At 38.9% G+C, this 14,281-nt stretch overlaps 1 protein-coding gene across 1 annotated transcript in view; it reads right to left on the reverse strand.

The window, feature by feature from the left end:
• LOC124131685 (zinc metalloproteinase nas-36-like) overlaps window positions 1–11,888 on the reverse strand; it is a 33,198-nt gene extending 21,310 nt beyond the window's left edge. The window contains exon 1 of the mRNA XM_046495135.2: window positions 11,695–11,888. Within this exon, the coding sequence (XP_046351091.2) occupies window positions 11,695–11,826 (132 nt within the window). The 5' untranslated portion in view covers window positions 11,827–11,888. The remainder of the gene's footprint in view (window positions 1–11,694) is intronic.
• Between the last annotated feature and the right edge of the window lie 2,393 nt (window positions 11,889–14,281).

Raw genomic sequence — 14,281 nt, forward strand, 5'->3', positions numbered from 1 at the left:
ATCACCGAAAAGCAGTGACATCAGATGTTCGCCAAAATAGTAAGCATGACCTGCCCTACCACATTCCTTTTATAATTTGTCTTTCATTCTTGGAGGTAACGGTTGGAGAAGTGAACCCTCTCCATCGTTCAGATTTAAAAAAATCTTTATTCGTATTTAAATACTTTAAGTAGGTCCTTGTAAGATACACGTAGAGAAACTATATAAATAATTGTTGAAGATACCTGGAACATAGGTGAGTGAGTGAGTTAGGGTTAACGCCGCTTTTAACATTATTCCAGTCATATCAAGGCGTGTCAGCTGAATGTGGGAGGAAAGCCCCAAGTGATGCAGGTCTTAAACGTTTACCACTTCGGCGAAACCCACGAGCACGGGTATGGTACTGACAAACCTAAAAACATAATCGGGGCGAACCGGGATTCGAGGAACATATGTCCGACGCACATCATACCTATCATACCTCTATACATATACATGCTCTTAAAGTAAAGCTTTGCTTGTTGATCAATGCCACAAACAGCAATATCCCATCTATATGAGGGCCACCTGTCAACAATCGAGTCTGAATCAGACAATCGTGTGATTGATATTGTGAACATCGATAACCAAGTCACCGAGCCTAACTTCCCGATCCATTTGGTCTCCTCTCACGACCAGCACAGACTGCTGGGGACCTATTCTAACCCAAAATTCTCTCGGGGGTCAAGTAAAGTAATTGTATTGACTGAATTTGTTCTTGATTTGGCTTTGTCTTTGTTTGTTGTTCAACGCCGGTCTGTAAATAATCGAGTCTGGACCAGACAATCCAGTGAGTAACACCATGACGTGCTCTTGATTTGGACACAATGCCTATATGTTACTCCCTCTTGCTTTACAGCATCACATATGATGTCTTCATAAACATTATCAACAAAGCAGCCAGACGTTCAAGTATAAATCGTTCAAATCCAACATTTCAAAACACATTTTGAATTGAACGACTTCAAATATATTTTGCTTTTACCGAAGGCCATACGCAAGACTTGAACTTGAAATGAAAGTGGGATCCTAGAAATCGTTACTGATGTTGTCAACCTTTGAAAATATAGATAATTTAATGTTTAAAGTATTGCTGTTATAGTACAAATAAAAATAATTGGATTTGATATACCCATTTGCTATAGGTTAACGGACCTCGGGACGTCACAGATGTAGGACTATTTGGCTAACTTGCTTAACCTCGACACAGTATCCTTGGAAACAACGGAGAAATACAGATTACACCTGGAACATGCAATACACGAAGAATGTTCGAGACATTCCACCACGACTCAGTGTCTCCCCAAGGCTGTCATTACATGCGATGCTAATGGCAACATCCACCTACTCAATAGAGGATATTTCATAATCGCCGTAAATAATTAAGCCAAGCCTGTTAGTGGGAGAACGACGAAGGTGCCCATTGAAAATATGGTCCATGTGCGTGGACTCATTTCCTTACGGCTATCTGTTATTATGCGGACAAAGTGCACCCTGTGATGACACGACGATAATAATTTGTGATGAAGATGGTTTGAGAGATTGTCTTGAGGGTGTTCAATATCAGATGGAGTGAGTCTTGTCAATGAAATGCTGTGTTAGGTAACCCTATACTGGTATACACTATCATCCATTTCTTTACGTAGCCTTATACAATGACAGGACATAAGTGGTCAGTCCCGGGTTGTGCTACTAATGGACGCTCGCCCGACACGCTGTTGTCTAAAATTAAAGTGAGAGCCACTTTAAAATATCTTCAGAGGTAAACGTAACGCTGATATAAAGATGTATTGATATATGTTGCAGGAAATATATTATGCTGATGCTGTGGGCCATGTAGCTATATATGTAGCTACTATAGATGTAGACTACTAGGGTAGCTGATGCCAGCCACATACATACTGCTGTCAAAGAGAAAGTCGTATCGGAACTATTCTTCCAATTAAAACTCCTGTAATTCTGAAATAAAGAACCTTATATTTCTCCCAGCTAGTATAATAAAATAAAACAAATACTTGGTGACATTTATATAGAGAATCTCACCCGAGTGTCTTTTGATATCAAATATATCAACACGAGTTGATAAAAGTGGAAAAATTCCGAGGCTTGCCGAGGATTTTTGCCACTTTTATCAACGAGTAAAAAGTACTGCAAACAGCTTCAGTAGCAGAGCCATTAATAGTTGACATTTGATTGTGACGTCATGGTAACCAGTGACATCACAATGGTCTGCAAACCATTGTGATGTAATTTCATTGCAGCGATATCTACAGTGTAGATATCGCTTGATCTCATCCAAATGATATCTCCTGTGGGAGCCAGTTTTGGATGATAAAATGTATTTAAAGCTCATGGAGCCACATTTCGTTTGAAATGTTTTAAGCAAAGGAGAGTTTTTTCAACATATTTAAATAGGGAGAATGCAAGAGTGTCCAGAACATAACTGGGGTACAACTTTTCGAGACAATAGTTTCACGTTCATGTGTTTTCCTTCCTCAGTTTACAAATCACTGATATCTGTAACTCTATACAACGGTAACTTCGTGGAATTATCTCTGGAAATCCTCAGGCAAATGTCAAGAAATTGATAATAAAAAATATTATGACTCACTTCAATAGTTCTACTGTTACCACAAGCGATATGTAAATGTATAGGCTTGCTGGCAGTCAGTCACTGTAGCAGTGCTTATGTCAGGGCCACAGGGCCTCAGGGCTGATGCTTCCTTCAATGGATTGTACACGATGTCTTGAAGGATGATGCCAACGGGTGTTAATAAAACACTGTCACAACATTTTGAGCTATATATCATCTTAACATTATGTCTTTAATGACTGTCAGATTGAAAACAAATCTCCGTTTGGATAATAAATATTGTAGCAAATGTGTATTACATTGATATAGAATTTAACAAAACTATACCATGGTGATAAAGAATGTTACATAACGAACAGCTCGGGATGAAGAATTATGGTGACCAGATTCATTGAACGAACACTACGTAATGATGAAAGTAAGAAAACGAAAACTTCGCGCTGAAGAAACTAAATTATGGTGAAAAAGATGATATCTGAATTACTAACGTCACTGCACTATTTGTAAAATATGATAACAACTGATTGGAATATTTAGTTTTACTTTTAATTAATCCCATTCCCCCCAAAATATATTCGTGCGATATGCACACGTGACGGGATCAACCATGACGTAAGCGATGGCGTGGGCGGAGTGTGTGTGGGAAAGCTATTAGCAACTACACCACAAGAGCACATTGGCGCCACAGATAAGATTTACGGCTATATAAAGATGGAGGGATAACATTTATTCAAATCTAAAGGGCACTTTTAAAAATAGTTGAAAAAATATACATTGGGACAATAAAGATTGTAGCAAATATGTAGTATAATGATGCAGAATTTAACTGAAGTGCATGGTGACAAAGAGTGTTACATAACAAACTCATCAGGATGAAGAAACTAAAGTATGGTTAACACATTCATTGAAGTCGTCGACATGTATTTAGAAGTTGGGAGAACATGAAAACATGACACCTTTCTTATGGATAGCAACTTCTTCTATTCTTTGTACGATGTTTCAGAGCTACTTCTTGCTCCTTCAACAGGTGAATGCTTACGCACTTATTAAGCATTCACCTTATGCACTTATTAAGCATTCACTTTATGCAGTCCATGCTCGTACTAAGCATTCATCTTATGCACTCTGTGCACTTATTAAACATTCACCTCATGCACTCATTAAGCTTTCATCTTATGCACTCCTTACACTTATTAAGCATTCACATTATGCACTCAATGCACTTATCAAGCATTCACATTATGCACTCAATGCACTTATTAAGCATTCACAATATGCACTCTATGCACTTATTAAGCATTCACCTTATGCACCCAATGCACTTATTAAGCATTCACCTTATGCACTCTATGCACTTACTAAGCATTCTCCTTATGCATTCTATGCAGTTACTAAGCATTCACCTTATGCACTCTATGCACATATTAAGCATTCATCTTATGCACTCTATGCAGTTACTAAGCATTCGCCTTATGCATTCTATGCAGTTACTAAGCATTCACCTTATGCACTCTATGCACATATTAAGCATTCACCTTATGCACTCTATGCACATATTAAGCATTTACCTTATGCACTCAATGCACTTATTAAGCATTCACATTACGCACTCTATGCACTTTTTAAGCATTCACCTTATGCACTCTATGCACTTACTAAGCATTCGCCTTATGCATTCTATGCAGTTACTAAGCATTCACCTTATGCACTCTATGCACATATTAAGCATTCACCTTATGCACTCGATGCACTTATTAAGCATTCACCTTATGCACTCTATGCACTTATTAAGCATTCACCTTATGCACTCGATGCACTTATTAAGCATTCACCTTATGCACTCTATGCACTTACTAATCATTCACCTTATGCACTCGATGCACTTACTAAGCATTCACCTTTTGCACTTACTAAGCATTCAGCTAAAGAAGGAGCAAGAAGTAGCTCTGAAACGTCGTACAAAGAAAATCCATAAAAAAGAGTCATGTAAACAAGTTAATAGAACGAAAACTACGTTATGATGATAAAGAATGTAAGAAAGCTAAATCTTCGCGCTGGAGAAACTAAATCATGGTGCAATTGATCATATAAGTATGACTAACGTTAATGCACTCTTTGGAAAATGACATTACAACCCTTGAACTATTTAGTTATACTATCATTTAATCACAATATATATTCGTGGGACATGCACACGTGACGGCTACAAACATTACGTATGAGAAGGCGTGTGTGTGTGGGAAAGTTATTGGCAACTATATCTTGAGATCGCAATGGCGCCACAGATACTATTTACGAACATATAAAGATGGAGGGATAATATGTATTCAAATCTAAGGGATACTCATAAAAGTGGTTAAAGATTATTTTCTGATTAAAACGTGCATATTATTTATAAACAAATAAATCATTTCATGAGGTTTTCCGTGCCCAGCAGCTAATGATAATGTTTATTGAACTGTATATTCATATAAAGAGATGATAAGAGTGAATAGGATCGACAAAACCATTTCCAGAATCTGAAGAAATCTCTACTAAAAGCAGAGTCCATTGTACGATTCCGACTATATCATAAGCTTGTGTTGATGAAACAGTATCAAATAGTGATGATACCAGGTGTTCACGAAAAAGTGGGCACATCTTGCCCGATCGATTGCATAAACACATGCAAAGGCAAGTCAAGTGTTCACCTGAATACACACATCCGAGGGCATATACTGTAATACTGACGTTACGATTGTCAAAATGTTGCAATGTTACATTCTCATTCACACATATATATTATGCAAATAAGCAAGCATAACTGATACTTACAAAAGCAAATTATTGAATTACACAAGTACCCCAACATGAGTTTGCAAAATCACACACATATAATTTTGTTGTTGTATGTCATAATAACTAATAACTAATTAGGTGTAGGGATGAGTAGTGTTGACAATATTGAAACCAGTGTCGATAAGCAACCAGGTCAACATGATACCCACCTTAGTCTCTGACGTCATATCACATTACGTTAATAAAGCGAAAGTGTTCGTACAAATTGTTAATTATTCGATTGTCTTGGACTAATACATATATTTACTGAACAATTCGGCAATGATTGAACGTATCGTTGGCAGTTGGATCAGAAAGACCTTTCTATAAATTCTCTGTTCAAGAAACCGCCTCCGTGGTCTAGTGGCAGAGCATCCGCCCGTAGATCCCCGGCCGCGTCATACCAAGAGATGTTAAAAGATGGTACTTGTTGTTACCCTGTCTGGCGCTCGGCATTAAGGGGCTTAAACAAGGACTGGTCGGCTCGGAGTTAGTATACCGTGTCTGAGTGGGGTATTCATGTTAAACTGTGGCATGGTATCTCAGTGTGCTAGCACTATAAATCGGCATCAGTCCGGAAAAGCACAAGCAGCCACACACACATGTCATTGTATCTCAATTGCGTGGATCGATGCTCATGATATTAATCACTGGAATGCCTGGTCCAGGCTCAATATTTTACAGACCGCCGCCATACAGCTGTAATATTGTTGAGTGAGGCGTTAAACAACAAACCAACCAACTGAAGCCAATGCCTGCACCCAGACGTGATATGGCCAGGGTAGTGATAAATACAACAAATTCACTCCCTATTGTAAGATATATATTTTGTACGTTCTGACACGCTTCACATTGAACTAGGTTCCCTCGATCTGTCTTAGGTAGGCAGATTGTGACATGAAAGCGTCAGGTTGAGTGTGCGCATTTTGACATTAGGCGTTTCCGGATATTGCGACTACAAGCCTAGAGTTGTAGAGGACATGAAGGACATTGAAGTCAATGTCCTCCGGCAGTCCCAACACGTGCTATGTAACATGACATTGCTGAAACATTTCCTCCTTTATGGAATTTACATCTCGCAGATAAGTGAGAGAGTTCACTCGTTTGACAGCACATCCTTTTCGGCGACAGGTTTTTCGCAGTTGCAGTTGAAATTAAAAGAATAAAATTATTGTTTGTGCTTTTTACATGTGAAAATGTAAATAATTGTTAAATGTCATGACTATGCGAGTTTTATCAGGTATAATGTATGCTATTTTGTCCTTCTTCAAAGGACGTTTCTTTTTGTATTTCTGCAGAATTATAAACAGTATTGTTGATTAAGTAAGTCTTAAAACCATTCTCAGATATATTCTAATTCACTGCAACCTTCATACAAATAACATTTGCAATTAGTGGTGAGAAAAATTATCGCACACGTCAGCACGAGGCTAAATACTTATCCTTGATCACAGGCGGCCCATAGGTGCAAAGTGTGTCCTTCTGGTCGTGCCAGGAGCTGATATTCCTGGGTTCGAATCCTTGATTCCATCCAACTATGGCCTCTGGTCTATCTGTACCCTATCTGTCTCCTGAGATTCACCAAAGTTATAATCTTCTACAATCTGCGTACTTTGGAATATCTATCATTAAGCTGTGATCAATACAAGCTACAGCTCAACGTTCAAAGTTTAACTAACTGAATCATCTATTATTGCCAAATCAGAAAGTTTCAAGAAGCCTTATAAAACCTTCAAAAAATCGAGTTTTCTCCTCACAGCCAGATCACATTCAAGAAGAAGTGAAACTCAGATGTCAATTAATTCTGCACAACCTGACATACGTAGGAAGGGAATCCTATTAATGCCAAAGTTTACTGACCTATTTTTAATATATTGCTGAGTATTTAACTTGAGCAAAATGCACAATTTTGTGGTTATTGATATCAATAATATGTTGTTCTTTGATGTCGAAAGAGACAGCTTAGTGGGATTACCGTAAAAAGATAAAATGATGGGATTTTCTGTGCTCTGAAACCGATTGTCTTCACACCAGCAAGCAAATTAAATTTTACACGACCCTGGCCTGAATGTTTTATCCGACTTTCTGATGAGAAGTCATAAAACGCCATTGGTAAAAATGAGATAAATATAGGCTGAGACCCAATTCCAATAACTGCAATACAGTAGTCATGATATCATACTTCCAATTTTTTGTTTTGCTGATACCTTAAAACCCGAATGCAGTTGCAAACTGCATGATATTAAGTCATTAACTGATGCTTAGTGAGCGGGACTTGTTTTTGTGAAAACCAAAGAACTATCGGGGTGTTAAATGATTCAGTTGGGAGGATCATGGATTTTCACGAATCCACTGGTTGGGGAACAAATAAACTGTATTAACTGTATAAACAGATACTAGTACCTGGATAAGTGCGGAATATAAATGTGTAATATAATAATATCAATAATAAACAAAAGTTACGAAAGTATAACAACCATATAGCGACAGCAAGGAGGACGTGTCTTTTCCCACTTTTCGATCATATATGTCTATGCGCTCAAAGACCAGATAAGGTTAGCAGCATAATTTTGTTCTTGTTTTCTGTTCAGTCTTATTTCGTATACTTTGTGTAGGTTTGGTAGTGTTTATTGTCACCAACGATCCCCGAGTACTGCTGGAGTTAAAAGACTTCTTTGTTCCCCGCTTTACAATTTCCTTCAACACTGGACCGCCTTTGTGGTCATAATGGGCCGAGCGTCTGCACGAAGAGTGGACGGTCGATGGTTTGATCTCCGGCCGCGTATATCACCAGAGTTCAAAAGATGGTACTTGTTGTTTCTATGCCTGTCATTAAGATGAAAAGACAAGGACCGGTCGGCTAAGAGTCTACTGTGTCTGGGTGGGGTATTCATGTTAAATTGTGGCATGGTATATCAGAAGGGCTGTCACCTAACATTCGTCCTGACTAGTACAAAACAGACATTTTCTACGATCAAATGTGTCCACATACACGAACACACACAGACACAGACACACACACACACACAGACAGACAGACAGACAGACAGACAGACACACACACACACACACACACACACACACACACACACACACACACACGCGCCATTTTCAATGGAGACTTGATATGTGTTCAGAAACAGCTGAAAACAACAACAGATATTGGATGTAATAAAAACTGTGAGTCGACATATTGTTTTTAAAAAAAGGACATCTTGCTACAAAGAACATTTTGTGTATGACAATTTCTGTTTTTCAACTGTCTGAAGCATTATATTTCTTTCGAGCTATTTCTGGAACAAATTTTTGTTCCGATCTTGGATGAGACAAAATGTACTTTCCATTTGAAAGTATCTCCCCGACATAAGCAAGGATCCGAATAACAATTATGCCTGTGATCATTGTTATTTGCGAATGAAACTTTCCGAAAGGAAATAAAATTGGTACATGAAACTTGATAATGTCATTATTAAATAAAGTTGGTATATGAAACTTGATTATGTCATTATTAAATAAAATTGGTATATGAAACTTGATAATGTTATGATTAACGTACAATACAAAAATTCAATAAAGTGATCTCCAGCTGCTCTAAAATCTACAATCAATTGCAACGAGCATGAAAGTCAGTGACGGGACCTTCTCATGTTCAGCTTCATGCCGTCAATGTCACCGACTTGGTTTCCCTCGCTGCATGCTTTCACACAATTACAGCTTCAATTATATGAATAAAATACAACCGAACAAAAACAATTGCTGCATTACAATCTTAACGCAGGATGTACATTTTATTTTCGTCTTCATCACTTACGAATAATGCTTGTTGAAAGAATCAGCCTATTTCAACTTCTTGTTAATCTCGAGTGTACATATTTATGAGCCCCTAAAACACACAAACCCTCTTCACCCGCAACACGCCAAATCATTCACTAATATTGAACTGTCCTTGGATCGATTATGTCAACTAGAAGACAGTGATAGCATTGATTTTGCAACCTAACATGGCCTTACTAAAGACAGACTTCCGACAGAAAGATTTAATTGAACTCGGACTTGTGTGAGTGGCGGGTGGTACCACGAACACCTGGTGCCATCACTGAGTTTCACCGATCCACATGGACATGGATAATCGAGGCTGGTTATTTTCTGGCATTCACATTTTATATATATGATGAATGAACAATGACATTGAACTTTGCTTCACTCAAAGCAGGTGAAGTGTAATTGCATGATAAGATCAATAGGTAAACCTTTGCTCATGGACTTCAAGGTAATTTTAGGCAGTTATTATATGACCCAATGATAATATTAACCAAATGTCAAACATTTAAATGTTTAAGTTAAAGAATACAACGAAGGTTGTTTTGTCCAATACTTACTGCATAGCGTTTATTGGCGTTTTTGACATACAATGTCTAATGTCAACAAGCCGGAGACTAGTCATGTACACATACTACTCCCGCCAGCATAGAGATGACTGGCTTTTGTTCTGGAATATCTGGTTTGGTACAAGGGAGAGAGCAAATGCCCGTTCGTTCACTCTATAGCTCTTTGCTGGAGGTAGTATTTCTGCATATATATACCCAAAATAGACAGTTAAAGAGAGAAGCAATATACACAGAAATTGATGTTAACAAACAGCATTGTCGGTGGGTGCGTTAATGGAGCAACAACGTATAGTTCAAAGAACATAATTACATAAACTGCGGGGAAAAGAAAGTTTACATCCATGTTTGATGGTGGCTAAAATGAAACAATGGTTATTCGATGGTGATGTGTTTGAGACGGGTATCATCGTTGGGTTTTGGACCTTTAGGTTGCAGTGTTTCCGCGACTGATTTCATCCCAATAACGTTTTGATAACGTTTGCTATTGTTGGTCAAATACAATATACAAGTGTATACATATTTTTGTACGGCAGTTTACTTTGTTTAGTGATTCCTAATGACACATTCATTGAAATGAATCCTTGACATTGATATAGCACTTGCATTTACACGAGGAAACGTGTGTCGCTGATGTGATAAATTCAGTGAGTAATGTCTCTATTGTTATGTATAAATGGGAAAATTATTATTATTATTGCAATGTCACTAATTATAAATTAAGGAATGAATGAATAAACAACATAACAATATATAAATATTTCGTTTTTAAGGTTTTATTACAAGGTACACACGGTTATTATCTATCGTGAAGACGTCCGATTTTCGATCACAAATCACTTCATTTCGTTAATCCGACATACTCGTTAATCCGACACAATCATGTGCAACCTACGATGTCGGATTAACGAGACTTGACTGTATATTGTTCATTAGTTTGAAAGAATAATCCAGCCAAATGTGTCAGTGTAACAAACATGTCATGCACTGTTTTATGTCATTTGGTAACCAGATAAGACTACCGTTAGAGAAAAATAACTTAATGAAATGATGGCACTGTTGATGAACGATATGGAGGGCACTGGAACTAATGACTAAGCGTTAATTACTCCCCCGTAGGATCCAACTGAACAAGACACAGATCAACACAACTGCTTTAATAATTTCAGTACCAGCTCGTGGTAAAACAGCAATGATCAACAACCTCTTCTAAATAAATGACGTACCACGAAGTATCACCTTGCACATGTCTCTAATTATTCCGTTAACTACAAACATGAATTAATTACGCCCATGACAATTGTGCTGACTTTAGAACATACATATTTAGGGGTCTTATAAATAATAAATGTTTTCAATATCTTAAAGGGGGTAATTTTAAGAGTTGAAAATGGTTCCCGTTATGTCGTTACAACTTACATGTAAACCTGGTTGTTGTCCTGTATATTGTATTTTTCCCTTTTTGTAAACATTCGGCCGTAGAATCCACGCTCTGCTACACCAAGGGCAGTGACCAAACACTATTGAAACGATATTCCTTACTTGTTGTATTGTTTGTTTTTATATTATGTCGAAGCTTTACAAATCCTTTTCACACTCCAAAACGAAAGAGTGATGTATGAATTTTTAGTTATAAAGTAAAACTATTTAATATATGTGTTCCAATCCGACAATAAATCATAACGCACCATCCGAATCACGCCAGTGAATAGTGATAATTCAATTGTCAAGCGTAGTCGCTATTGATTATAGAAAGAACAAGAAACTTGACGAAGGTTGATTCTCATAAATATCAGTTATACAAATGCTATTGTCCGTCAACGTCCTTACAAGAACTGTGAAAAAAGTATGCGAAAAAGCGATCTCCGAAAGTTGAGTTACCTGTGTTCGCGTCTCCATTGCACTCCATCCAAACATGAAATCAGGCAGCGCTGCTTGTGCCCGTGTCATCATCACCAACGTTACCAACATCACCCACAACCACGACGACCATGTACATCCCTGAAGATTCATGTCTGTGTCTCTCAAGAACCGCTTCTACAAACCAACTTGTCGTATAATGACTTTCACCAGTTTTATGCTTCTATTAAACCAAAGACACTCGGCAGCCCTCGGGCACAGTCGGCATATTTCGTGTGCGCATCTCTGTTCGATCAGAGAAGTCATCTCTGCCTCGGGACAAACTTTTCCCGTCAGTGACTCAGGAGGTAACCTGAAGTACATCAGTGGGAGCAGTCTACAGGTGGCTTCATGTCATATATCCAAAAGGGAGACAACTGTTACAGAAAGGTATCGTGGGTCTATCCGTGTATGTAAATGGGTATGTTCACGAGCCTCGGGTTGGGTGACTGGCAATCTGGGTGGGGAAAGAATGCCAGGGTTTGGGACGCCATTTCCGGGAAACATGCCTTCTCTTGGCAGTCTACTGATTGTGGCGACTTCTTGACAGTCTGTTGCAGCAGCTGAACAACTTTATTCCTAGGTGCACTTATTGCACGTGCAAGATATGAGCCTGGTGTCACGTGACCGTGTCCATGTAAACGTTCCCTCAAACAGGTTCCATATATCACCTATGTAATATGCACTTTATGTTCACACGGATGAGGGGCGGTCGGGTAGCCTAGTGGTTAAAGCGTTCGCTCGTCACGCCGAAGATCCGGGTTTGATTCCCGAAATGGGTACAATGTGTGAAGCCCATTTCTGGTGTCCCCCGCCGTGGTATTGCTGGAATATTGCTAAAAGCGGCGTAAAACCATACTCACTCACTCACACGGTTAAGGGTACCAAATGAGTGAGTGAGTGAGTATGGTTTTACGCCGCTTTTAGCAATATTACAGCAATATCACGGCGGGGGACACCAGAAATGGGCTTCACACATTGTACCCATGTCGGGAATCGAACCCAGGTCTTCGGCGTGACGGGCGAACGCTTTAACCACTAGGCTACCCGACCGCCCCTGGTACCATATGAAGGTACAAGAGAAAGTGTAGTCGATTCAAGGCCCTTATCTAAACTCCCCACATCACTGGCCGGGGTTTTGATTCCCCACGTGTGTACAGTGTATGACGTCTATTTCCAGTTTCCTTCCGCCGTGATATTGTGGGAATATTGTGACATGCGGCGTTAAACCACATTCACTCACTCAAACATATTCTCATGGTAGGGAAAATCCGTTGGGATTCGAGGCTGAAAACCTCCCCTATACTTACCCCCAATTATAGAGATTGGGGATACAGGGTGTAATCTGGCCGATTGTATGTCATCATACCCCAAGGGTGAATGTTGCTCATGCTGTCAACCAATTGCCTGCTTTGCCCAAACTTGTAAGGCCGCCTTGATAGAGCTGGCATATTCATGACTGTGTCGCAGACCAATATTCACTCACTTACTCACTCATGACCGGAAAACAATAGCATACACTTGTCTCACTTTTGCATAAGAGGGTTCATGCTCATGATGTCAATCACTGGATTGTCAAGTAAGACTCGATTATTTACAGACCGCCGTCGTATAGCTGGAATACTGCTGAGTGCGGGGTTAAACAACAAACAAACAAAACAAAAGATAAGTTACAGGTGGTTTCCCTAACGTGTTGCCTTTGCAGCACGTTGCGTCACCATTGTCGCTTGATTTAACTTAGTTCGAATCTAGCATAGCCACACCATGGTTCACGGAAACCAGCGTAACCAGTGTTGTTCGTTAGGACGGCACATCCACACACTGTAACATCGCGTATATATGTGCGATAAGGTTTAGAAAGATCACGAAAATGTTTCACAGTGTGTCAATGAAACTATGTAGGCTCTTGAGGCAGATGAAGAATTAGCCTTAGCCATAACATCAATGTTCCTGATGCCAATGACGAGGAAAGCAAAGACAGTAGAGTATTTGTCTCTGAGTCACGTGTTTGTTGATATTGGTTAACCGGAACGTGACACACATGTAACTACCGGAAGTAATCAATATCGCAGACCAAATCAACGATGCTCTTGCAGAATATGTTACCGGATAAAGTGTTATTTAAACTCAGATACACCCTACCAGCCCATGATAAAATATGCATACCAACTAGTGTTCACATGTCTGTTGTGATAGGTTCTGTACTGATGTAAATCAGTATTCTTTGTAATAAATTCTCTAAATGGTTCTTACTAAAAAGTGGGTTTTTTAGATTTTAAAAAAAAAATGACTTCTATTACTCCTAATTATCCCATGGCGTTGTGCGCACGTCAGACCATCAGTCAGGTCATTTATTGTGATACCCGATACACATTAGCAGCCGGTGAGTATTGTTTTACGCCAGTCCCAGTATCCAGGTAACAGAGTCTGGGTCAAGCAATGGTTTAATGCATGAGCAACATACCACGCCGTCGACCATCATTGTGACCATCCGATACACATTGATTGACGTTTACATCAAGTTATGCATACTGCGGATAGTAAAGGATTGAAAACAGCTTCGAAAAAT

The sequence above is a fragment of the Haliotis rufescens genome, unplaced genomic scaffold (genome assembly GCF_023055435.1).
Source record: "Haliotis rufescens isolate VD_foot unplaced genomic scaffold, xgHalRufe1.0.p SCAF_1, whole genome shotgun sequence".
In the NCBI taxonomy this organism is placed as follows: domain Eukaryota; kingdom Metazoa; phylum Mollusca; class Gastropoda; order Lepetellida; family Haliotidae; genus Haliotis; species Haliotis rufescens.